The sequence below is a fragment of the Erpetoichthys calabaricus genome, chromosome 13, assembly GCF_900747795.2.
Source record: "Erpetoichthys calabaricus chromosome 13, fErpCal1.3, whole genome shotgun sequence".
Classification (NCBI taxonomy): domain Eukaryota; kingdom Metazoa; phylum Chordata; class Cladistia; order Polypteriformes; family Polypteridae; genus Erpetoichthys; species Erpetoichthys calabaricus.
The window spans coordinates 74,510,506-74,536,515 of record NC_041406.2 but is presented as its reverse complement, the minus strand read 5'-3'; the positions used below and the strand labels follow the sequence as shown (position 1 = coordinate 74,536,515).

The 26,010-nt window shown below is 41.4% G+C and overlaps 1 protein-coding gene across 3 annotated transcripts in view; it reads right to left on the bottom strand.

The window, feature by feature from the left end:
- Window positions 1–26,010, bottom strand: part of rundc3b (RUN domain containing 3b) — a 258,113-nt gene that overhangs the window by 46,280 nt on the left and 185,823 nt on the right. For all 3 annotated transcript variants that reach the window (XM_028817131.2, XM_028817132.2, XM_051936028.1), the window contains exons 6-8: window positions 25,087–25,167; window positions 15,799–15,967; window positions 5,871–6,028 (exon numbers count right to left, since the gene is read on the bottom strand). In XM_028817131.2, the coding sequence (XP_028672964.1) occupies window positions 5,871–6,028; window positions 15,799–15,967; window positions 25,087–25,167 (408 nt within the window). The remainder of the gene's footprint in view (window positions 1–5,870; window positions 6,029–15,798; window positions 15,968–25,086; window positions 25,168–26,010) is intronic.

The window sequence follows — 26,010 nt, the reverse complement described above, 5'->3', positions numbered from 1 at the left end:
GGCTGTCTTGTGTGCTTTCCATGGGTGGCTACTTGCGTGTTTTCCATGGGTGGCTATTTGTCGGCGGCTTAGTGAATTATATATATAGATAGGCTGTATGCAGTGGGCAGCACTATCTGGCAAAACACACAAAACAAGAAAGTGGTGGAAGCTCTAAAAGTTCCAGTCTAGAGCAACCTTTACAAGTTATTATTATTATTATTTTTTAATGATTCAATTTTTATTGAAAACTACAAAGAAAAAAAACCCACAATAGGCTTTTGGCCACCAACTTCAACAACCATCTGAGCAGCAGACAGCCATTGATTGAGATTGGAATTGCATGAACCGCTGTATTAATTTGTGACGCAGTGACTTGCAGAAACACAAGGCAATAGAAAGAAGACTTCCAGAAATTCAAAGACAGAGACTGTGTAATACCATGGAGAAGTCAATGCAAACCTTACTGTAATACTTGTCATTACAGTTGGTCATTTAAGAAATTATTTGTGAGCACTATAAATAGTTCCTCAAGGACAGTTAATATTTTATTTTGGTGTTCAATATCAGAAAATTCAAATTTACTTTCATTTCCAAATACATTTCCATTTAATCCTCAATGCTTCAGCTGTCACTGGTGGTGTGGCCTCAGAAGTTGAGCTGTGTGATGTCATCAGCATGACGCTTTTTTAAATGGACACTACATTTGTATGTGTCCAGGGGCCTCATGTATAACGCCATTCATAGAACTCACACTATAACATGGTGTAAGCACAAAAGCAGGAATGTGCGTATGTACAGAAAAATCCAGATGCAGGAATCTGTGCGCACGGAAACTTTCACGTTCTTCTACTACATAAATCCCGATCAGTGTGAAAAGTAACGCACGTGCACGCGCCTTCTGTCCCGCCCCAACTCCTCCCAGAATTACGCCTCTTTGAATATGCAAATCGATATAAATAGCCTTCTGAGAAAAGACAATGGGAAAAGCACGGGGGAAAATATAAGAATTTCAGCGAATACCAAGTGGAGGCAAAGGAAAAACGTACTATTTGTTGGTTTGAACATGGTATAATCAACAAAAGGAAGTTGATTGAGTGACAGAGTGTCGGAGAAACTCGAAAGCTCAAGTTCACAAATTCGCACAGTGCCCGAAATAAAAAAGAAATCACAAATCAAAGTCGCCGTGAAAAGGCAAGTCGTAGCCCACCGTCTGAGTGTCATATGAAAGCTTATTAGGGTACAGACACCAAAAAGACATTGTCTTTTCTCAGAAGGCTATTTATATTGATTTGTATATTCAAAGAGGCGTAATTCTGGGAGGAGTTGGGGCGGGACAGAAGGCGCGTGCACTTGCGTTACTTTTCACACTGATCTGGATTTATGTAGTGGAAGAATGTGAAAGTTTGCGTACGTACAGATTCCTGCATCTGGATTTTTCTGTGTGTACGCACATTCCCGCTTTTGTGCTTACACCATGTTATAGTGTGAGTTCTACGCACGGCGTTATACATGAGGCCCCAGGTCTGTGGATACAATCCTTAAACCTCCTTTTGAGTGCTTTATTCCAAAATTCAGATTTTGGATCCAATTTAATGTCTAGGTTTCTTTTGACTACAAGCTTGGTTTATGTATTGGGTTTGGCTCAGTGCCCACTGGTGAGTCACTGTGAGACCCTGAGCAAGTCTCCTTCCCAGACTGTGTTCTAACTTAGTCAGCAGTTGTGAGTTACCTTTGAAAAAATGTCAGCCAAATGTCTCATCTTGGGAGATGAGACGTCACTTTTTCATGAGACTTTTTTGGATTGAAGTCCTGCGAGATGGAGATTTAACATGAGATTCTTTCAAGTAACGTCATACTTACAACCATTTTCAAACAAGACCATGGTCCTCTCACCTATCAGTCTTGTGAATGCTTTTGTCAGATTCACTTCCTGCGTTCTCAGCTCTTATAAATGTTAACGTTTTCCTCACTTTAAGTTCCCAATTAAAGAAGATGTATTATGGCCAAATCTTATTGAAGAATTTCATCACGAAGGGTTATCAACAGAAAAAATGAGAACACAGGCATTCCTAGCACCTAGAAACAAGGAAGTCAAACGAATTTACGCCAAATAAGTTGATCGGTAACACGGCAAAATGGTTAAACTCGTATCAATAGACTGCTGAAACAGTTGGTGGTGATCATGTGGAAGATGAAAACATCAACTTACAATATCACCAAGAATATCTACAACTGTTAACACCATCTGGTCTTCCACCACACGAATTACTGTAGAAAGAAGGATGTATCCAAGAAAGGTAATGTACTACATCTCCTGCGGATAACATTGCACACCAAAGGAGATCTTGATATGCCATTTGTATTAAAACGTTAACAGTTTCCCGTTAGGATAGCTTTTGCAAAGACAATTTACAAATCTCAGAGCCAAACATTCGAAAAAGTCGTTTATTTAATGGAGAGAAAGAAACGAAATTCAATCACGGGCAGTTATACGTCACGTGGATGCAAATGTAACACTTCACAAGAAAATTAAAATCAGTTTAAATTGTACATTCACATCCCAATACGCGAATGGCAGAACTGCAAAGAGGCTAGCGCGTAGCGCTGGCCAGGGGGTTGGCAAGCGAAGCAAGCAGGGGGGCAAAGCCCCCTAGTATATAATAATAATAATAATAATAGGTACCATAGGTCTTATTCATGTAGCAAAAACTGAATTACTACGAGAAAGTAGTCTACTGGAAGAAAATCCATTTAAACAAGGGAAGGATGTGTAAATTCCACATTCACAATCATAAGGATTGAAATTAACCTCAGTTGTGAAGCAGAAGCACTAATCACTGCACCACCACGTCACCCTGAATGTAAAGTGCCATTCTGCTATTTTCAAAGATATGAACAAGAGTGTAAATTAGCAGAAGGCACAGACAGTGACCAAACTGGGATTTGAACACAGTTTCCTTCAGATATTGTGCCACTGTATTACCTCAGAGTTAAACATGTATTACTTTAATAATAGATATTTAAAAACATATTTTTATTCTTTCAAAGTGTTCATGGTCTAAAAATAAACATTATGATGGCACAAGAAATTTTACAAAATGAATTTTTCCCATTTATAATAATTTAGTATGAGATTATCTGATGAGAACATCTTAGGAAAGAGAAAAAAAAGAAAGAAAGCACCAAATCTGACAAATGGGGAGGGTGGGGCAACAGTTTGAAGTTGCATTCTTGCAATGTTTCCACTGTCACATGCACTCTGTGTGGTGGGGCACTGTTATGATGAAAGAGATTTCTGAAAAACAGCTTTTCAGGACATTTATCAGCAATGGCAGGCAGCAGAAACAGTCGGTGGGTTAAAATTTGGCAGGAATTACAAACAAGGTCTGGTCTACTTAATAAAAAAACTTCATATATCTGATGTTACTCGTTCATAGGTAGGCTCACTTCCCATCAGACACCCTCGTATATTCAGGTACTCAAGCAGAGATACAACTTGACCTGTCTGTTTCTTTTTTTTTCTGACTTCAATAGCCAGTAGCGAAATCCAGTCAGCTAATTATGTTCAATAGCAGAGATTTTAAGAAAATGGAAGCACATGAAGTAGAGCCTCTCTAAACTGTTAGGGAGAATGCTGTTCTTTCACCAGAAGCCAAACACACTGCAATTATGACACAATTGCATTTACTTTTTAGGGTTACATATAAAAGAAAAATGTACGGGTACAGAAAGTCCATAAAGCTGAAAAAGTACACTTGTTCAGAAGCTTCTAACTTTATATGCACTGTATTACAACTGTAACATATAATTGTTGGTTGTATACTAAGCCTTGTATCAGATAGGTACATTACAGAATAAACTAAACAATATGACAGATTGTAATTAAAGAGAAGCATCTTATGTTCTTTTATGCCATTTGTATTACACATACATATTTTTCCAAATATTGTATTAGTTAAAGTATGTATTTTAAAGATTTTTTAGCATTTTTATGGTCACTGAACAATAATCCTACAGAATTTAATTTTGTTAATAAACCATGAACTGTTAACACCTGAGGTCTATAGTTTAATTTAAAATATACACTTTAATATAGGACATAAGGCTTCTATGCATCTGGTTATGCAGAAGGTTAGTGTAAAAACCTCTTTAAAGGGATAAAGGAAAAACAAAAAATTGGAATCGGCCAATCAAGTAACATGAAATTTGTGATCAGTATCGACCTTGGGAAAAAAACCTGATCAGAGCATCCTTAATTAAAACTGATTGTATTTAGAAGACAAACTCAATAAAATAGGAGGTTTCGCCAATTTTAAGTAGATATTGTGGGTAAATTGGGGAAATTGTATGGTAATTATATAAAAAAACAATATTGATTATCAAATTCAGGGTTTCTTTTAAGTTTCTTTGTTGCAACCCAATCTTGCCCTTTTTTGTGTCTTCAAGGCAGATTCTTTGTTGCATGCCTGGATGACCATCAGAGTGGGGTTGGCGTCCTCCCATGGAGAATCGTACTCGATCGCTAGAGTGGGAGGGGGTACTCGAGGATGATTGTTGAACTAATGTCTGTGACCCATTACCATTAAATACAACAGTAACTCTCGACCCAACGGTAGCAACTTGTGACCCATACTTTGAGAAACTCTGATCTATTTAAAAAATCCAATCAACCAAATTAAAATTGAGAAGTGGCCATCCCAACTTACAGTATTTTTCTCTTTTTTGCAGAATTGCATAACAATTGATTAGCAAGAATGAGAAGAAAGATAGAATAAAAAATAACTTTGTTAATTTAGACAGTATATACTATTTAGATGACTTAGAAAAGCTAATTATAAAAAATATTAAGACCCCGGAAACTTAGAATTTTCCTGTATTTCCTATTTTTAGCACATCCATGACTTTCATTCTTTTTCAAACATTCTGCTATATGGTTATTCATTCATTCATGCATTTATTCCTGTTCTGAAATCCTGTATTCACATACAGGGTCACAGAAGGCTATGCCATATGTCTATGGCAGAAGGAATTTCGAATAGGGTACCAGTCCATCAGATATTATGCTCATGCACACAATCACTCTTAGCTACCGTCAGCAGTCAACCAAACCATGTCTTTGGGATGCATTTGGACACCAGAGTCCTAAGTCAAACTGAGATTAAATAAAAAAGAGCAATGTGATGGCTGCTGTGGAAGAATATAAGTGGCATTCAGTGATTATCTGTTGGCATTGGGTGTAAACAAAACACGAAGAGTGTTGGGTGATAAGCGAGGACAATTTATAGAGTTGAAGCATGAAGCCCAACATTTGACACACTAAAAATGCAAGTATAAGTAATTCTAAATGCATATTCCTTGATAACAGCTACAACTCTCCTTAAGTGCACTCATTCTTGCTTTTCTACAGTAAATGGCAGAGTATCTTAGTTGCTTGTATGTGTCATCTTTCTGTAACATTTATAGAAAATTGATTGTACTTGTAGACATTTTACTAAATTTTTGCAAAAGAACAAATTGAAAAAATGATTCACCTTTGCCAGCACTAAGAAAATGCATATTATTAGTCAAATTTTGAAGTGTTAGGGACAGAACTTTAGAAATGGTGGTAAACAGTGCAGTCTCAACCAGAAAGATGAATAATCATGGAGAATATTTAGCTTGAGGAATTGTGAAGCTTTTGTGGTCTTTGACTGCAAAATTAAAACAGAAAAAGCAGCCTCAAGAAACATATAGAAACATACACATTTCAGTTAATTATTTGCTAAAATATGTTCCAAAATTTATACAAATTACAACTCATTTTTACTTTAAAGTAAGAACTTGTACATTGGTGAAAACCTCAAACACAAAATATTAAAAAAGGTTTGAATATCTGAAGCTATACTTACAATTGATCCTGTAGCTCAATGACAATGTACTCAAGTTGCTCCTTTTCGAGCTTGTGTGTCACTTGTGTGTCCTCCAATCTCTTGAGAAGTGCTTTGTTCTGAGAGACAGATTCTGACAGCTGGGTTTCTCGAAGGCGCACCAGTTCTTCCAAGTAACCCTGGCAAATGTAAAGGATCACAGTAGCCTGTCACAATTATGGTGAAGAACAGGCTGGGGACTCCAAAATATTATGGACAGATGGGACTCAAGAAATGAACACTTAAACAACTGATATTGAAGGCATTATCTAAAAAAGAAGCAGCCCTTGGAATAAACAGCTGTTTTTCATGAATACCCCAACTGGTCTGTGTATAGTCTCGTATTACGGGGTTCTGGAAGTGCATGGACTGAAAATTGCCTTTGCTCGTACACTGGAAAGCAAAGCAATCTGCTTTATCTCAATTTATGTTGTCAGTGCAAACTGCGTATCTGTTGTTAGTCATCAGTATTAAAATATAAGTAATACAATATTTATAAACTGTTACTAAACCTCCCCTATTCTGTTTCTCTTCTTGGTATCCTCATGTGGCGCTTGGTGCCACTGCTCTACTGCCAAGTTGTTTGCCTGCCATGGAAACACTGTCTCAGATAACGGAGCACTGGAATCATCGGGGAGAAGGGTCTTCATCAGATTGGCTGATCCAGACCCAGCTGTAGAATGGCCAGTAGGGGACAGGCAGCTATTTGGCCAGGGTCTCCAGAACTTTGACTGTGTCTGGCTTGTCTCTGACTCCTTTTCTGTGATCTGGCAATGGTCCTACAATTAACTGATGAACAAATATTGTTGTTTTTCAGTTATGTTAATTAGTTCCTACTTTGTTCCTGATGTATTTGAACAAATCTGTGTCCTGATATGTGATAGTTCTGTGCTTAGTGGGCAGTATAAGCTACTCTTGCATTTTGCCTTAAGAGTTGTCATGGAGCTCTGCGCCTGTACTTGGTGAGGAGTATTGCTCAAGAACAAAGTTATTTGTACTACTGTATTGTATTTCTGAGGTGGCAATGATAGGCCACCTAGCTCTGTAAAAAGGATTATGTGTGCTCTGTTGTGTATGTTCCATTTATCCCATGTTTTGACATCCCTTGCATGCTCAACCTATCTGAAATGGGATCTTCTCTGAATTGCCCTTCCCAAGATTTCTTCCATTTTTTCTTCCTACAAGGCTTTTTTGGGATTTTTTTCTTGACTATTTAGAAAATCAAGCCTGGGGGACTGTTGATAAACAGGGCCTGTTAAACACTATTAAAGCATTCTTTGTGTGATTTTGGGCTATGCAAGAAATAAATTGTTGTTCATTTTAATTATAGTTTGTTACAAGATCACCCTAACATAACTGTTTAAATTAAAAGAAGTAGACAAGGGCACAGACAACAAGGCAGCCTTCAGGTGTGATTGGCAATTGTGTCTGTGCATATTAGAGCTTTCACCTGGATACACTTTGAATAGTCTGAGTCAACAGAGACCATGTTCACATAGATTTAGAATATATTCTATCGAGGGCTGATCTGTTTGAAAGGTCCTGTTCCCAAAACTGTCTCAGATTATTATCTAGCGATTTGTTCTTTTGAAATAACTAGTCTAGTTTGGAGACACTTTCTAGATTTTTATCATAGCTTGAAGGTATGATTTCTAAAGAATATAGTCGGGGGTGGTTCCTTTTAGTAAAATATCTGACTTGCATATAGTAAAAAATTACATGTGAAGCATAATTGTTTGAAGGATGCCAATATGCCGTGGCTGTACAGGTCACTGAAGTTCCAAATTCAGAGACTATTCCCTATATTAAAAGGAAGGGAGGGATACAGGATTAATGAAGCAGCTTTCAAATGATTTGTGCACTGCTGTCATATTTTCATTAGGTTTGGAACCACTGGATTTGTACTTTGTTTGGGGTAATTAATGGTAATTAGTGTACAGAGCAAAGCATGGCTAACCAAATGGGTACAAGTTTGTTTTTATTCTGATTTTTTCCACATTCCGACAACCCGGTAATAGAATTCAGTTAGGTGGAGCCATGTTGCTCTCTGCTATATGTCTCTGAAATGCATTTTTTTAATGTGAGGACTCTACACATTTCAAATAGATAAAGTTATAATTACATCCAATTATTAAAGGATTTTTAATATACAAATGCACAAAGGTATTGGAAGGATATTGATTTTAACAATACTAATTCTCACAGCTAATGTGTGATGAAGGCATGGCTAGCTGGTAACATCTTGTGTAACACCCTACATCAAGGTGCTGAAACTTAAATAGGAATGGCACTTTAACTCTTTGGTTAGTTATTATTCCTAACTAGCCATGTGCGCCCAACTACGTTGCGCATGTTAAAGCTGTTTGTGAAGGGCTCCCTGTTTAAACGCGGCTGCCAGTCGTGAACTGGGCCCTTCGTTGCACAGCATTATGATTTTTTATAAGGGAAACAAAATTACAAAACAAAACCCTTGGACATTGATTCGATAGGAACGGCCTACTCGGAATCATGTGTCCGAATACTAATTATGTGGTGGTGGAGGAGCATTTGTGCTTCTCTCCGTTCATAGTCCGTCTTGTTTTCATGACGCTGTCGTTTCCTCTCACGATCTCTTCTCAACCTTTCTCCAATCTCGCAGGTTGCTTTGTGGCAATCCAAAGAGTAAGGAAGAACCAATGCTTCTTTCTTGAACTCCAAACGCCGACTGATGGAAAATCACAGAAGTGAGTCCAACTTATATACTCTGACTGACAACACCAAGAAGTGGGTGAATATTCGATTTGGACGAAGTGCTACCAACGACGGTCGACAGAAACACAAAAAACCACAGTCTCGACAACGAAGCAGGTGTCGACGCCAGATCTAAACACAAAGAGTGGTATCGACAGTGTTTGTAAACAAAAGTAACAACCAAGGTGTTGTGTATTCAGCCAGTACAAACAGCACGTAGTCTCCTTTAGTTCAATCCTCTTTAATCACCACACTCCAACCTCATCCAACGATCCTCCCCCTCACTTCCTCTCCTCCTCCATCACTACTGCCCTCTACTGAACACAGCAGGAACACCACACAAGGCAGTGAATTCGCAGACAAACAAAGATCAAGATCCAAATGAAGATTATATATAAAGATTATATGATGTTGCTGTGAGACAATAAAAGAAAACATTTTTACATTAAAGCTGATATACAAATGCACTAACTGGAAACAATATATCATCTGATTTAAATTAATCTTGAAGCAGGAAATTTTGTAGATATTTAGCAAGTGATGAGTACTGGCCAGTGTGGTGTAATGGGTCCACAGCTCACGTCAAAAAGGCCACTTTTTAAATAAATAATCGCCGCCTTCGCGGCTAAGAAAGGGGTGTGGTAGTGTGGCCAGAAGCGGTCCCCAGGGGAATTCCTGATGCAGGCAGTCCTCACTTAAGTGCACAGGTAAGGAGTCGTCCGCATCCGTAATTGTTGCCAGGAGCTGCTGATTGCCACACCTGATCCACGTCCCCGTGATAAATAAAAGCGTGAGGTGGCTAGGAAGAGAAGAGAAGAGAGAGGTGGAAAGAGAGAGAACGGGAGGTTAAGGGAGAGGAAGGCTGGAGAAGTGGGGAGCCGGTGCGAGCGAGCGACTGTCCGACAGCAGGCTCGCTTGAACAATGGCAGGCAGCTGGTAGGAGAGCCCTGGAGGAGTTTGGCCAACTCTCAGAGGGGGCAGATTGAAGCGGTCATTCCAGCTCAGTAAATGGGAGTAGCTGGAGTGACTGGCAGTGGAGACGACTGTCCGTCTAAAGGAGCGGAGTCATGGAGGCTTTGGGCATGTTGAGCACCAGCGTGAGAGCCCTGGCTGCTGTAACCAGCCGGAGCCCGACGTAGCCAGGGATTGGAGGGCTACCGGACCAGTGTTGAAGGAGCTGCATATGCTGGTAGGGCGACTCCCCTGTTGCGGGGCCCGGAAGGGAGAAGCAGGGGAGTTGTCGGGTTAAAGAATTATGCACTGTGCTTTATGTTGTTAAAGAGACTGTTTCCAGCCGTTATTTTAACCTCGGGTTTTAAAGGATTTTTTTTGTATTTGATTTTAACCTCCACCGTTCCACCTGTTTTATGGATATTTTTTTAATGACTTATTTTGATACACTGCACTTTATTTAATTTGGACACTTTGATTTTGTTGGTTTTAATAAAAGCACCTTGTACTTTTTGCACCATCCTCTTGCTTTGTTGTGCCTCACTGCCTAGCTCATCGATGACATTACCGACGGTGTCCGGTTCAAGAGCTCCCAAAAGTCAAATGGGAGCATGGAGCAAACCCGCATCGTCACAGTCAGCAATACATTTATAATGAGTACACCTCCTTGAATATACAACTGATTATGCCAGGAGATGGAGAGAGGTATCATGGGAAATAAAACTGTTAACAAAGGACCCCTGCCTTGTTCCATGTTCTAAAATGAATACATCAAAATGTATGTTAATTACAGAAACAGAGTGTTCTGGGCCTAAATATTGTAGTTTAGTAGTGAATAAGTAACCATATTCAACTGCATCCAAAGTGAGTGAGACGATTGTAGCTTTTTCCGTTAGGCCAAGCTATAACTAGCACATATGTTACTGATATTCTTACACAAGGTGACTTACAAGATCAGGTTAGGTTATAATTATTTCTGTGTATTTTTTAGGATTGGCGTACACATGGGTAAAGTGATCTGTTTGGAACGATACAGTGAGGCAAAGCTGAGGTCCGAACTCACCATTTTGGTATTGAACCACACTACCAACATATTGTGCATTATGTGTTGTGATTTTGCTTTGTAAGAATTCTAATAAAATAAACAGTTGCCTATGAAATATGTCCGTCCATCTTGAGAGGCGGTGTTATTTCTCTAGAATTATAAATAACAATGCTAGTCTTGTACTCCACAATTGATCAACTGCTAAATCCAGGTCACTCAATGGAATGCCTCCAAAATACTTCCAGTGAAACTTATGAGGCTATTGCTGTAGTTTTTAATCAAAAAATTAATGATATTATAAATAATATAGTACATCTCCCCAATAATGATCCTCTTAAACCCTGGTACTCCATTATAAACAAATTAAATTCTTTCACCAGGACAGATTTACCTGATTTATATAAAATAATTTCTCAACTGAGTCCCTTCACCCGTGTCCTTGACCCAATAGCAACAACTTTTTTCAAATAAGTATCAGGTGTGCTAATTGATAGTATTCTTGACATAGTAAACTCGTCATTAGATACAGGGGTCTTCCCAGACTGTCTTAAGACTGCTGTAGTTAAACCCCTGCTGAAGAAAAATAATCTTAACTCCTCTGCTTTGGAAAACTTTAGACCTATTTCTAACCTGCCTTTCTTAAGTAAAATTCTAGAGAAGACAGTCATTATGCAGCTAAATGACCACCTCAATAAACATGCTATTCTTGATAAGTTTCAGAACAAATCACAGTACAGAAACTGCACTCGTTAAAGTAGTAAATGACTTGCAGGTAAATGCAGACAGAGGCCGTTTATCTGTTCTCATCCTCTTAGATCTGAGTGCTGCATTTGATACCATTGATCACAATATTCTTAGAAATCGCCTTAGTCAATGGGTGGGCCTCTCTGGCAGTGTCTTAAATTGGTTTGACTCCTACCTGGCAGGTAGAAAATTCTTTGTTAGTTGTGGTAATTATACTTCGATGACACATGATATTCTATATGGTGTTCCACAAGGCTCTATCCTGGGTCCGCTGCTCTTTTCGATTTACATGCTTCCGTTAGGTCAGGTTATCTCAAGGTATAATGTGAGCTACCATAGCTATGCTTATGATACACAACTGTATTTATCAATAGTGCCTGATGACCCCAACACTCTTGATTCACTGATACAATGTCTCACTTGTGTTACTGAATGGATGAGTAGTAATTTTCTCAAACTAAATAGAGAGAAAACAAATTTTAGTGATTGGCAATAATGGATATAATGAGGTTATTAGAGATAAACTTGATGCATTAGGATTAAAAGTCAAGACAGAGGTAAAGAATTTAGGGGTAACTATTGACTCTGAACTGAATTTTAAATCACATATTAATCAGATTACTAGGACAGCATTTTTTCACTTAAGAAACATAGCAAAAGTTAGATCTCTTATAACATTGCAAGATGCTAAAAAATGAGTTCACGCTTTTGTTTTCAGTCAACTAGATTACTGTAATACACTCCTCTCAGGACTACCAAAAAAAGACATCAATCGATTGCAATTAGTACAGAATGCAGCTGCTAGAATCTTAACTCGGAAAAGAAAATCCAAGCACATCACCACAGTTTTGATGTCACTACATTAGTTATCTGTGCCATTTAGATTTGACTTTAAAATACTGTTTATGGTTTATAAAGCCTTAAATAATTTCGCTCCATCTTATATTTCGGAATGTCTTACACCTTACACTCCAAATCGTAACCTTAAGATCTTCAAATGAATGTCTACTTAGAATTCCAAGAGCTAAACTTAAAAGAAGTGGTGAGGCGGCCTTCTGCTGTTATGCACCTAAAATCTGGAATAGCTTGCCAATAGGAATTCGCCAGGCTAATACAGTGGAGCACTTTAAAACACTGCTGAAAACACATTACTTTAACATGGCTTTCTCATAGCTTAATCTTAGTTAAATCTTGATGTATATTCAATTAATTATCATTATTATTCAAGGTGGCTCCAAGATCCGTACTAACCCCTACTTTCTCTTCTGTTCTTTTTCTGGATTCTGTGGTGGCGACCTGCACCACCACCACCTAATCAAAGCACCGTGATGTCCCTACATTGATGGATTAAAGGCCAGAAGTCCACATGACCATCATCATCAAATTCTTCCATGTGAACCCTGAATACAATGAGGACTGATTGAGGTAATTTATGAATGCCTAGAGACGGCTGGGAGGTCTTCGTGGCCTGAAATCCCTGCAGATTTTATTTTTTTCTCCAGCCGTCTGGAGTTTTTTCTTGTTTTTTCTGTCCTCCCTGGCCATTGGACCTTACTTTTATTCTATGTTAATTAGTGTTCCCTAATTTAAATTTTTTTTTTTGCCTTTTTTCTCTTTCTTCATCATGTAAAGCACTTTGAGCTACATTGTTTATATGAAAATGTGCTATAGAAATAAATGTTGTTGTTGTTGCTGTAATACTATATATATATATATATATATATATATATATATATATATATATATATATATATATATATATATATATATATACATATATACAGTATATCTAATTTGCTGTGAGTGTAGGCCAGATCTCATACTACTGTCAACGAAACAAGAAGACTGCCTGCTATGCATTGACTGATGTAACCTTTACGTTTCTTGTTTGCCTTGATTCCCTTTCATTAAAATGAATTTCACATACACCACCATACTCATTTTTTTATAAAAAGAGTGTCTCTCTTGTCTGCTGTGGATTTACCTTTATTAGCATTTTTGGATGTTTTATTCATAGCTTAACTCTTCTCTCTTTACTGTGTCTACCTATTTAGATTAATCATTTTGGCAGTCAATTTGTGTGCTCTGGATTGCTATCGCTATCTTTTAAAAAGAACTGCCTTGACTTAAACAAACACAAAAATGTTAGTCACTTTGAAAAATCCTGACTACAAAGTAAAGTAGCTTAGAATTAAAGAAGTCTGTTGTTTACTTGGTTTTTCAACATCATCATTTTAAAAACATTAACTTGACTTAATTTTGACTAATTTTATCCTTCTGCAAATTTCAGCTTCTACCTGTAGACTTATAATACTGCTTACAGTTCAGCTGTACATATCAATATAAAAATGTACCTTATGAAGAATAAATGTTCAAATGCACAATACTGAAGTACAAACTAAACAATTGGTTTGCATTGCTGCCTCGCAGTAATGAGACCTGGGTTCGCTTCCCAGGTCCTCCCTGCGTGGAGTTTGCATGTTCTCCCCGTGTCTGCGTGGGTTTCCTCCGGGTGCTCTGGTTTCCTCCTACAGTCCAAAGACATGCAGGTTAACTGCATTGGCGATCCTAAATTGTCCTTAGTGTGTGCTTGGTGTGTGGGTGTGTGTGTATGCCGTGTGGTGGGCTGGTGCCCTGCCCGGGGTTTGTTCCTGCCTTGTGCCCTGTGTTGGCTGGGATTGGCTCCAGCAGACCCCTGTGACCCTGTGTTAGGATATAGCGGGTTGGATAATGACTGACTGACTGACAATATATTAAAACAGGAACCTGGACTGTAAATTCAAGTCAAAATCTGAATTGTGTGAGCTAACACTGAATAAACAAGCCAACACTCAGGACTACCTGAACTTGAACCAATATTCTCAAACATATTCTTGTCTATCTTTGAAATGACTGCTATAGACTGATTAAATGTCTGTATCTCTACTGACTTGAACCTTTTATCTTTTAGATCATTATTTTAGAATCCTAAAAAAGACAGATTGTTACAAATACTATTTTGGAATTTAATACATTGGGGTAATTAGGATTGGAAGTGACATCGGCCTATGAAAAAAACAGAGGTGTAATGCAGACATGTCAAGCTTACTGATTATTCACGTAATCATTGCTAATTCCATGTGAAGTGAAGCCATTAAGTTTGAAATGCTTGCTGCACATAGAAGGAGAACAGGAGAGTGAACCACAAGGAGAAGGAAAGTGAGATATGATCATCACCCAGACAAGATGTCAGAGTTCCCAAAGAAATTGGCAAGACCTCTGCACACAGCAGAAAGTCTGAGGCAGCCAGTGAACGAGATGTGAAAAGACTCGTCTTCCATCATTTGTATTTTTTTTTAATTTTTAATAAGAATTTTTTCAAATAGATTTCCTAACTTTTAAGCCTCTTTTCTAGTATATTTCCTGATTTTGCTACTATCAGCTTTACTGTTTTATTATATAATTTAACTTTATTGTAATACTGATTTTATGTTGTCTGATTGGGGTGGTATGGTAGCACAGTGAAAGCGCTGCTGCCTTGCAGTAAAGAGACCAGGGTTCGTGTCCTGGATGCTCCCTGTGTGGAGTTTGCATGTTCTCCCCATGTCTGCCCCGGTTTCCACTCACAGTCTAAAGACATGGAGGTTAGGTGAATTGGCAACCCTAAAATTGTCTCTAGTGTATGACTGGTGTGTGTGTGTGTGTGTGTGTGAGATGGACTGGCACCCTGTCCAAGGTTTGTTCCTGCCTTGCATCGTATGCTAGCTGGGATAGGCTCCAGCAGACCCCTGGGTTAGACAGTGACTGACTGACTGCTGTTTGATTGGGTCAAGATGTAATGTTAAGAGCACCTAGTGTGAGTGATTGCCATAATCCCACAGGGGTTAGCAGCTGAGGAGGGACGCAACCAGTAGAAAGTAACATGGTAAGCAGGCCCCTGCCTTGGTTAATCAGCACATATGTATCTTTACTGTTTGTTCTGCTTGTGCTGAGCTAGTAAGTCTCTTGTGCAGATAAGGCTGTACATTTGGGGCGCTGTAAAGTTTATATTACTTAACACTTACACAAACTACATAGTTAACAGTAACTATAGCGTAGGTAAATGAAAATAACAAACATAGGAATCTCCATGATAATATACTCAATGTAAAGTGATAAAGAGTTTATTTCCATGGGGGTCAGCAGCTTTCCAATAGAAAGTAGCGTGGTGATTGGGCCCCTTCTTTGGGCTGATCTAGTAAGTCTCTGCTTAAAGCAGCTGTTCCTGTGCAGATAAAGCTATACATGTGGACTGCTATAAAGTTGCTATATTAAAGTAAACGTTCTTAACAATACACTGTGGCAGAAAAATAAATCAATCAGAAACATAATGGCCATGCATCTAGATAAAATTTTTTTATATTACTGAATCAGAAAACAAAGCCTCTCTAATTACAGCACCACCAAGTGTTACCTCCTCACCTTTTGCTCCAAGGCTAATCGATATTTTTGTTCAATCCTTTTGCACTTGCTATACCAGCTGCTCTCATCCATGATGTGGGATGGCCCCATGTTCTCTGGTGTGCTGCTCTCACTCCCACTGCTTCCTAATGTTCGCAGCTCTTCTTCATCACTGCTGATGCTGTCTGAGCTGTTAAAGTGAACAGAATAATGGGTTTGGCTAGTATTATTCTTTAGTCTTAGCCTAGACCAAGGTTTCACAGTACAATGAGAAAAAACAAAACATTTATTTGACATACCCCCTTAAAGCGTGGACACTGTCAGTGACATGCTTATTTAATGCTATATAACAAGAGCAAGTCATATTCCACACAGAACATTAGAATGATTATGATGAGGTAATTTACCCAACAAGCTTGCCCACCTTAATTATCTAATTTCTCCAAATTAACATCAACTCAACTTTTGAAGGTCTCTAAAGTCTTTTTCCTCTTCTGTACTACCAGATAATTTATTCCATGTGTCCCTAGTTCTCTGTGTCCCTGAGTTTTTATCGATGAATTCATTAATTCATAAAGTAACCACTGGGTATCCACTGTACTAATATTCTTCCTAATTTTAAACACTTCAACTATCACATCACCTCTTCATCTCCATTGCTTAAACTGAAAAAGTTTATTTCTTTTATCGTTCCTCACAGCTCATATCTCTCAGTCCTGGAAATCAGTCTAGATGTTCTTCTCTGTAATTTCTCTGCTACAGTATGTATTTTTATGATATGAAGACCAGCACTGCACATAATCTTCCAAGCGAGGTCTCATTAGTGATTTATATAGCTTAAGTATAAACTGCCTTTCCTTGTATGCTACACATCAGGATGTATAACCTGACATCCTATTAGCCTTCTTAATGACATCTGTATAGTTCCTGGTTGTAGAAAATGACCTGTCCACTACAACTCCTCACTCCTTCTTATAAGCTGCACTTTCAAGTTTCAGACCTCCCATTATGTATTTAAATGTAACATTTTTTATTGTCTATATGTAATCATTTATGCTCACTTACATTAAATTTCAACTGCTGAGGTCTGTATTCTGTATAGGTCCTTCTATAATGATTAAGTTCATTATCCATTATCTGCCATTCTGCCTTGTTATTTATATTCTTATCCAAAGCATTCATATATTATAAGCTGTACTACCCGTCTAAGACTGCTTGAAATCTAAGAAATCAACATAGATCTCAATGTTAATGCTTGCAACGCACCATACAATGCATTTGTCTATGTTATATGCCAATTGGCATGTGATTCATAAAGAAGTGTTAATGTCTGTGATGTGCTCTCTCTGTTGGAATGACAAATGAAATGCATTCAGTTGCTAAAAAGAATGAAGAGAACGAGAGAGAGAAAAGGTTGGATGATGTGGAGATAGTGAATCAGGAAGTGCAACAGATTAGCAAGGATGAAGTAAGGACAGCTATGAAGAGGATGAAAAATGGAAAGGCCGTTGGTCCAGATGGCATACCTGTGGATGCATGGAGGTATTTAGGAGAGATGGCAGTGGAGTTTTTAGCCAGATTGTTTAATGGAATCTTGGAAAGTGAGAGTATGCCTGAGGAGTGGAGAAGAAGTGTACTGGTGCCAGTATTTAAGAATAAGGGGGATGTGCAGGACTGTAGTAACTACAGGGGGATAAAATTGATGAGCTGCAGCATGAAGTTATGGGAAAGAGTAGTGGAAGCTAGGTTAAGAAGTGAGGTGATGATTAGTGAGTACCAGTATGGTGTCATGCCAAGAAAGAGCACCACAGATGCGATGTTTGCTATGAGGATGTTGATGGAGAAGTATAGAGAAGGCCAGAAGGAGTTGCATTGCGTCTTTGTGGACCTGGAGAAAGCATATGACAAGGTGCCTCGAGGGGAGCTGTGGTATTGTATGAGGAAGTCGGGAGTGGCAGAGAAGTACGTAAGAGTTGTACAGGATATGTACAAGGGAAGTGTGACTGTGGTGAGGTCTGCGGTAGGAGTGACAGATGCATTCAAGGTGGAGGTGGGATTATATCAGGGATCAGCTCTGAGCCCTTTTTTATTTGCAATGGTGATGGAGAGGTTGGCAGACGAGATTAGACAGGAGTCCCCTTGGACTATGATGTTTGCTGATGACATTGTGATCTGTAGCAATAGCAGGGAGCAGGTTGTGGAGACCCTGGAGAGGTGGAGATATGCTCTAAAGAGGACAGGAATTAAGGTCAGTAGGAACAAGACAGAATACATGTGTGTAAATGAGAGGGAGGTCAGTGGAATGGTGAGGATGCAAGGAGAAGTGTTGGCGAAGGTGGATGAGTTTAAATATTTGGGATCAACAGTACAGAGTAAAGGGGATTGTGGAAGAGAGGTGCAAAAGAGAGTGCAGGCAGGGTGGAATGGGTGGAGAAGAGTGTCAGGAGTAATTTGTGACAGATGGGTATCAGCAAGAGTGAAAGGGAAGGTCTACAGGACGGTAGTGAGACCAGCTATGTTATATGGGTTGGAGACGGTGGCACTGACCAGAAAGCAGGAGACAGAGCTGGAGGTAGCAGAATTAAAGATGCTAAGATTTGCACTCGGTGTGACGAGGATGGATAGGATTAGAAATGAGTTTGGACATGTGCACAGGAGAGATGCTGGGTATATTGGGAGAAGGATGCTAAGGATAGAGCTGCCAGGCAAGAGAAAAAGAGGAAGGACTAAGAGGAGGTTTATGGATGTGGTGAGAAAGGACATGCAGGTGATGGGTGTAATAGAAAAAGATGCAGAGGACAGAAAGATATGGAAGAAGATGATCTGCTGTGGCAATGGGAGCAGCCGAAAGAAGAAGAAGAATGTACATGAGGTAGAATTTGTAGCTGAATTATATCATGCTTTGCACAAATTAATGAAGAATATCATTCTTATTATTAATTATTATTTGTGTTATAGAATATTATTCTATTATCCGAATAGCTGAATTACATTTCTTATCTAAAATTCAAATAAAGAGATCCTATTCCCATTATCCACAGATATTTTCTATCCATTGTGGCACCTGGCTGGGGTTCCTACCCGGCCGGGATGCCCGGGGAGACAGGAGGAGGGCTCATGCCTTCTCCAGACCACGAGGGGGCGACCACCCTGGTTGTATTGGGGGCATCCCTGTGCCTGATGGACCCTGGACCCCAGCTCTTCCGCCACACCAGGAAACGTTGGGGGGAAGAAGAGAGGGAACACCCGGAGTGCTTCCGGGGAGACAGCCGGCACTTCCGCCACACTGGGGCGTGTCGGGTGGAAGACTGCCGGTGCACACCTGGAGCACATCCGAGTATGAATAAAAGGGGCCGCCTCCCTTCATTCGAGGCTGGAGTCAGGTGGAAGCAGGACGAGGTCAGAGAAAGAGAAAAGGAGGTGGTCCGAAGAAGGCAAAGTGTGGTTGGCCTGGACTTTGGGGGAGATTGGGGTTTGTGTGGCACAAGACTTTGTAAATAGTAGTGTAAATAAACGTGTGGTGGTGCAAATTAACATGTCTGCCTGTCTGTGTCCGGGGCTCGTTCCACACCATCCATCCATCCATACTCTTCTGCTTATCTGAGGTCGGGTCGCGGGGGTAGCAGCTTGAGCAGAGATGCCCAGACTTCCCTCTCCCTGGCCACTTCTTCTAGCTCTTCCGGGGGAATCCCAAGGCGTTCCCAGGCCAGCCAAGAGACATAGTCCCTCCAGCGAGTCCTGGGTCTTCCCCTGGGCCTCCTCCCGGTTAGACGTGCCCGGAACACCTCACCAGGGAGGCTTCCAGGAGGCATCCTGATCAGATGCCCGAGCCACCTCATCTGACTCCTTTCGATGTGGAGGAGCAGAGGCTCTACTCTGAGACCCTCCCGGATGACTGAGCTTCTCACCCTATCTTTAAGGGAAAGCCCAGACACCCTACGGAGGAAACTCATTTCAGCCGCTTGTATTCGCGATCTCGTTCTTTCGGTCACTACCCATTGCTCATGACCATAGGTGAGGGTAGGAACATAGATCGACTGGTAAATTGAGAGCTTCGCCTTGCCGCTCAGCTCCTTTTTCACCACGCCAGACCGATGTAGAGCCCGCATTACTGCGGATGCCGCACCGATCCGCCTGTCGATCTCACGCTCCATTCTTCCCTCACTCGTGAACAAGGTCCCGAGATACTTGAACTCCTCCACTTGGGGCAGGATCTTGCTACAAACCCTGAGAGGGCACTCCACCCTTTTCCGGATGAGGACCATGGTCTCGGATTTGGAGGTGCTGATTCCCATCCCAGCCGCTTCACACTCAGCTGCGAACCGATCCAGAGAGAGCTGAAGATCACGGCCTGATGAAGCAAACAGGACAACATCATCTGCAAAAAGCAGTGACCCAATCCTGAGTCCACCAAACCGGACCCCCTCAACGCCCTGGCTGCGCCTAGAAATTCTGTCCGTAAAAGTTATGAACAGAATTGGTGACAAAGGGCAGCCCTGGCGGAGTCCAACTCTCACTGGAAACGGTTTCGACTTACTGCCGGCAATGCAGACCAAGCTCTGGCACCGATCGTACAGGGACCGAACAGCCCTTATCAGGGGGTCCGGTACCCCATACTCTCAGAGTACCCCCCACAGGATTCCCCGAGGGACATGGTCGAATGCCTTTTCCAAGTCCACAAAACACATGTAGACTGGTTGGGCGAACTCCCATGCACCCCCCAGGACTCTGCTAATGGTGTAGAGCTGGTCCACTGTTCCGCGACCAGGATGAAAACCACACTGTTCCTCCTGAATCCGAGGCTCGACTATCCGACGGACCCTCCTCTCCAGAACCCCTGAATAGACTTTTCCAGGGAGGCTGAGGAGTGTGATCCCTCTGTAGTTGGAACACACCCTCCGAGTCCCCCTTCTTAAAGAGGGGGACCACCACCCCGGTCTGCCAATCCAGAGGCACTGTCCCTGATGTCCATGCGATGTTGCAGAGACGTGTCAACCATGACAGCCCTACAACATCCAGGGCCTTGAGGAACTCTGGGCGTATCTCATCCACCCCTGGGGCCCTGCCACCAAGGAGATTTTTGACCACCTCGGTGACCACAGTCCCAGAGATGGGGGAGCCCACCTCCGAGTCCCCAGGCTAGTGAGATTGAGGAGGTCTTCGAAGTACTCCCCCCACCGACCCACAACGTCCCGAGTCGAGGTCAGCAGTGCACCATCCCCACCATATACAGTGTTGACACTGCACTGCTTCCCCCTCCTGAGACGCCGGACGGTGGACCAGAATCTCCTTGAAGCCGTCCGAAAATCGTTCTCCATGGCCTCCCCAAACTCCTCCCATGCCTGAGTTTTTGCCTCAGCAACCACCAAAGCCACATTCTGCTTGGCCTGCCGGTACCTATCAGCTGCCTCCAGAGTCCCACAGGACAAAAAGGTCCTGTAGGACTCCTTCTTCAGCTTGACGGCATTCCTCACCGCCGGTGTCCACCAACGGGTTCGGGGATTGCCGCCACGACAGGCACCGACCACCTTACGGCCACAGCTCCGGTCAGCCGCCTCAACAATAGAGGCATGGAACATGGCCCATTCGGACTCAATGTCCCCCACCTCCCTCGGGATGTGGTCGAAGTTCTGCCGGAGATGGGAGTTGAAGCTACTTCTGACAGGGGGCTCTGCCAGATATTCCCAGCAGACCCTCACAACACGTTTGGGCCTTCCAGGCCTGATTGGCATCCCCCCCCCCATCAAAGCCACCTCACCACCAGGTGGTGATCAGTTGACAGCTCTGCCCCTCTCTTCACCCGAGTGTCCAAGACATGTGGCCGCAAGTCTGACGACACGACCACAAAGTTGATCATCGAACTGAGGCCTAGGGTGTCCTGGTGCCAAGTGCACAAATGAACACCCCTATGCTTGAAAATGGTGTTCGTTATGGACAATCCGTGATGAGCACAGAAGTCCAATAATAAAACACCACTCGGGTTCAGATCGGGGGGGGGGGCCATTCCTCCCAATCACACCCTTCCAGGTCTCACTGGCATTGTCCACGTGAGCATAGAAGTCTTCCAGCAGTACGAGGGAGTCCCCAGAAGGTATGCCCTCTAGCACCCCCTCCAGGGACTCCAAAAAGGGTGGGTACTCCGAACTGCTGTTCGATGCATACGCTCAAACAACAGTTAGGACCCGTCCCCCCACCTGAAGGCGGAGGGAGGCTACCCTCTTGTCCACCGGGGTAAACCCCAATGAACTGGCTCCAAGTCGGGGGGGCAATAAGTATACCCATACCCGCTTGGCGCCTCTCACCGGGGGCAACTCCAGAGTGGTAGAGAGTCCAGCCCCTCTCAATAAGATTGGTTCCAGAGTCCAAGCTGTGCGTCGAGGTGAGTCCGACTATATCTAGCCGGAACCTCAACCTCGCGCAGTAGCTCAGGCTCCTTCCCCTTTAGAGAGGTGACATTCCACGTCCCAAGAGCCAGCTTCTGTAGCCGAGGATCGGACCGCCAAGGTCCCCGCCTTTGGCCACTACCCAACTCACACTGCACCCGACCTCCTTGGCCCCTCCAGATAGGTGGTGAGCCCATGGGCAGGGGGATCCATGTTGCCTCTTCGGGCTGTGCCCGGCCGAGCCCCATGGGTGCAGGCCCGGGCCACCAGGCGCTGGCCATCGAGCCCCACCACCAGGCCTGGCTCCAGAGGGGGGCCCCGGTGACCCGCGTCCGGGCAAGGGAAAACGCAGTCCAAAGTTTTCATTCATCATAGAAGGTTTGTTTAACCGCTCTTTGTCTCATCCCTCACCTAGGACCAGTTTGCCTTGGGTGGCCCTACCAGGGGCCCCGGACAACAGAGCTCCTAGGATCATTGGGACACGCAAACCCCTCCACCACGATAAGGTGGCGGTTAAAGGAGGGGTATTTTTTAGGAGTAAATGTCTTAAAATGTGTTGATAAAAAGAAAATCACAAAAAAATGATCCAAAATGATCAAATCCAACACAGACACATAGACTGGCTGGAGATTTGAACACTTGTGCCTGAAACAGTAAGGAAGTGGCTTGACTACCATGCCACAGTTGATATTAATATAATATACTTTTTTGAGTGACTTTTGTGTGTACAATGGAGGAAATGAATGAGAGATGGCTGCATTGTTACTGTTTGGAAAGTAATTGGTTTTATTATTTTATATATTTCTTCTCTAATGCATAAGTAATTAACAAACAAGAAAGAAAAAATGATATGAATTTTGGACAGCAATGCATTTTAATGTACAGTGGATTCATAAAGTATTACAATATTGGAATAATCTGGACAAGAACAGGACATTCAGTCCAACAAAGGTCACCAGTCCTTTACAGTTACTGTAATTCTTCCAAAATAAAATCAAATTGAATTTTGAAGATCCCTAAAGTCCTACTGTCTACCACACTACCTGGCAACTTATTGCAAGTGTCTATGCTTCTCCATGTAAAGAAAAACTTCCTAATGTTGGTGCAAAAAAAATTTTCAACTGTGTTCCCATGTTCTTGTTGAACTCATTTTAAAGTAACAGTCTCAATCCACTGGATTAACTCCCTTCGTAATTTTAAACCCTTCAGTCATGTCACCACTTAATCTTCTTTTGCTTAAACTGAAAAGACTCAGCTCTTTTAATCTTTTCTCATCCCCTGTAGTCCTGGAATGAGCCTAGTCGTTCTTCTCTGGATTTCTTCCAAGGCTACTAGAGTATGTCCTTTTTATATTCTGGAGATCAAAACTGCACACAGTACTCCAGATGAGGCCTCGTCAGTGAGTTATAAAGCTGAAGCATAACCTCCTTGGACTTGTACTCTACACATTGTGCTGTATAATCTAACATTCTGTTAGCTTTCTTAATAACTACTGAACACTGTCTGAAGTTGATAGCGTATAGTAAACTACGACTCCTAAATTCTCCTCATAAAGTGTACTTTTGGTTTTCAGACCTCCCACTGTGTATTCAAACCTACCATTTTTACTTCCTATGTGTAATACTTTACATTTATTGATATTAAATTTAATCTACCACAAATCTGCCCAAGCCTGTATATGCTGCCCTAGTCATTCTGTAATGATTTAACTGATTTCATATTATCTGCCAATCCACCTATCTTGGTATCATCAGTAAACCTAACCAGCTTGCTACTTATATACCTATCTAAATCATTTATATATATTAAAAATAGCTGCAAGCCCTAGCACTGATCATTGTGAAACACCACTCTTACCATCAGACAATACTGATAAGGTTCCTCGTACCATAACCCTGTGCTTCCTGTGTCTGAGCCAATTCTTCACCCATCTACAAACATTGCCCTGAACTCCCACTTCTTTTAGTTTGATGCTAATCTCTCATGTGGCACCTTATCAAATGCTTTCTGAAAGTCCAGATAAGTAATATCATATGCACCACTATGATCATATCCTTCAGCGTGTTAGTAAAACATGACCCCCCTTGTCATATTCTTTATTGTATTGTAGATTTAATTCTAAATGGACACATTTGGGGCAGCACGGTGGCGCAGTGGTTAGCCTCGCAGTTGGGAGACCTGGGTTTGCTTCCCGGGTCCTCCCTGCGTGGAGTTTGCATGTTCTCCCCGTGTCCGCGTGGGTTTCCTCCAGGTGCTCCGGTTTCCTCCCACATTCCAAAGACATGCTGGTTAGGTGGACTGGCAATTCTAAATTGGCCCTAGTGTGTGCTTGGTGTGTGGGTGTGTTTGTGTGTGTCCTGCGGTGGGTTGGCACCCTGCCCGGGATTGGTTCCTGCCTTGTGCCCTGTGTTGGCTGGGATTGGCTCCAGCAGACCCCCGTGACCCTGTGTTCGGATTCAGCGGGTTGGAAAATGGATGGATGGATGGATACATTTGCCATTTCTGCCCATCAACCCACACTCAATAACCAAAAATGACAAAGGCAAAACATGCAAAGTTAGTAAATTTACTAAAAATAAACCTTTTTTTAATACTTTATATTAAACTAAAAAAAATTAAGTTTCCTTATTTCTGTTAGTCCTGAAAACGTAAAAACAGTTCTGACTCAAACAATGTGAAGTGATCGAGTTTAGTCTGCCGTATATCAGAAATTACTGATTTTAAATTGATTTTAAAGCCAGAGATCATAAGAAATTCACCTGACAGAGATAAGATGCTGAGTTTTATCTCACCAGCATAAAGAGACTTACAAAATTTTAAAGTATCAACTGAATCATTTTTTTTGTGTTTTAACTTATGTGTAAAAAAAAAAAAAAAAAAAAAAGTTTTGTTTCTTATGCCTTCAGCATTTTCTGTACAAACATACCTTTGTGTGAACTTCAGATAGGGAGTGTAGTCAATAACAGCTGGACAGTTACCATCTAAGATTTCTCCTTTCAGGCAGAAACTGAAAATATAATCACATAAAAAATATTACTTTTTAAAATTTTAGCAAGAATATTTTAGATATTAATTTCCTCCAAACAGTGCATTGGTTAATATAATTACCTCAAAGCTTTAGAGTTCTACACTACAGTTCAGGTCTAGGGTCAGATTTATAAAATTTGAAATGTGCATATGCAACTTTCCATGCAAATATAAGGATTTATAAAAGAAATATTGACAGGAGTATTTGTGTACTTTAACAACAGCCCCATCCGTGTGCAACTTTTTGGAGAAAGTGGGAAACGATTCCTTGGGGAATACAGCCAAACCAGCTACGTGACGCTCATGCGCATAATAATTGATATCACTGAGCCATTATTATAATGTGCCTTGATGTGATAAACATAATAAACCTCAAAAGTAATCACTACAACATATAGACTAATTTAATTGCCTTTTAAGAGGGTCAATGGTGCCTTTGCACTGAACAACTTTTTTGGTTTACAGTAATCCCTCGCTATATCGCGCTTCAACTTTCGCGGCTTCACTCTATCGCGGATTTTATATGTAAGAAAAATCTAAATATATAACGCGGATTTTTCGCTGCTTCGCGGGTTTCTGCGGACAATGGGTCTTTTTACTTCTGGTACATGCTTCCTCAGTTGGTTTGCCCAGTTGATTTCATACAAGGGACGCTATTGGCGGATGACTGAGAAGCTACCTAATCAGAGCACACAGTTAAGTTCCTGTGTGCTGATTGGCTCAGCGACGGAGTGCTGCATTAACCAGGAAGTCTCATCTCACTCATTCAGCATTAACGTGCTCCTGCTACTGCTTCAGGGGCCATGTCCAAGCGCCAACAGAA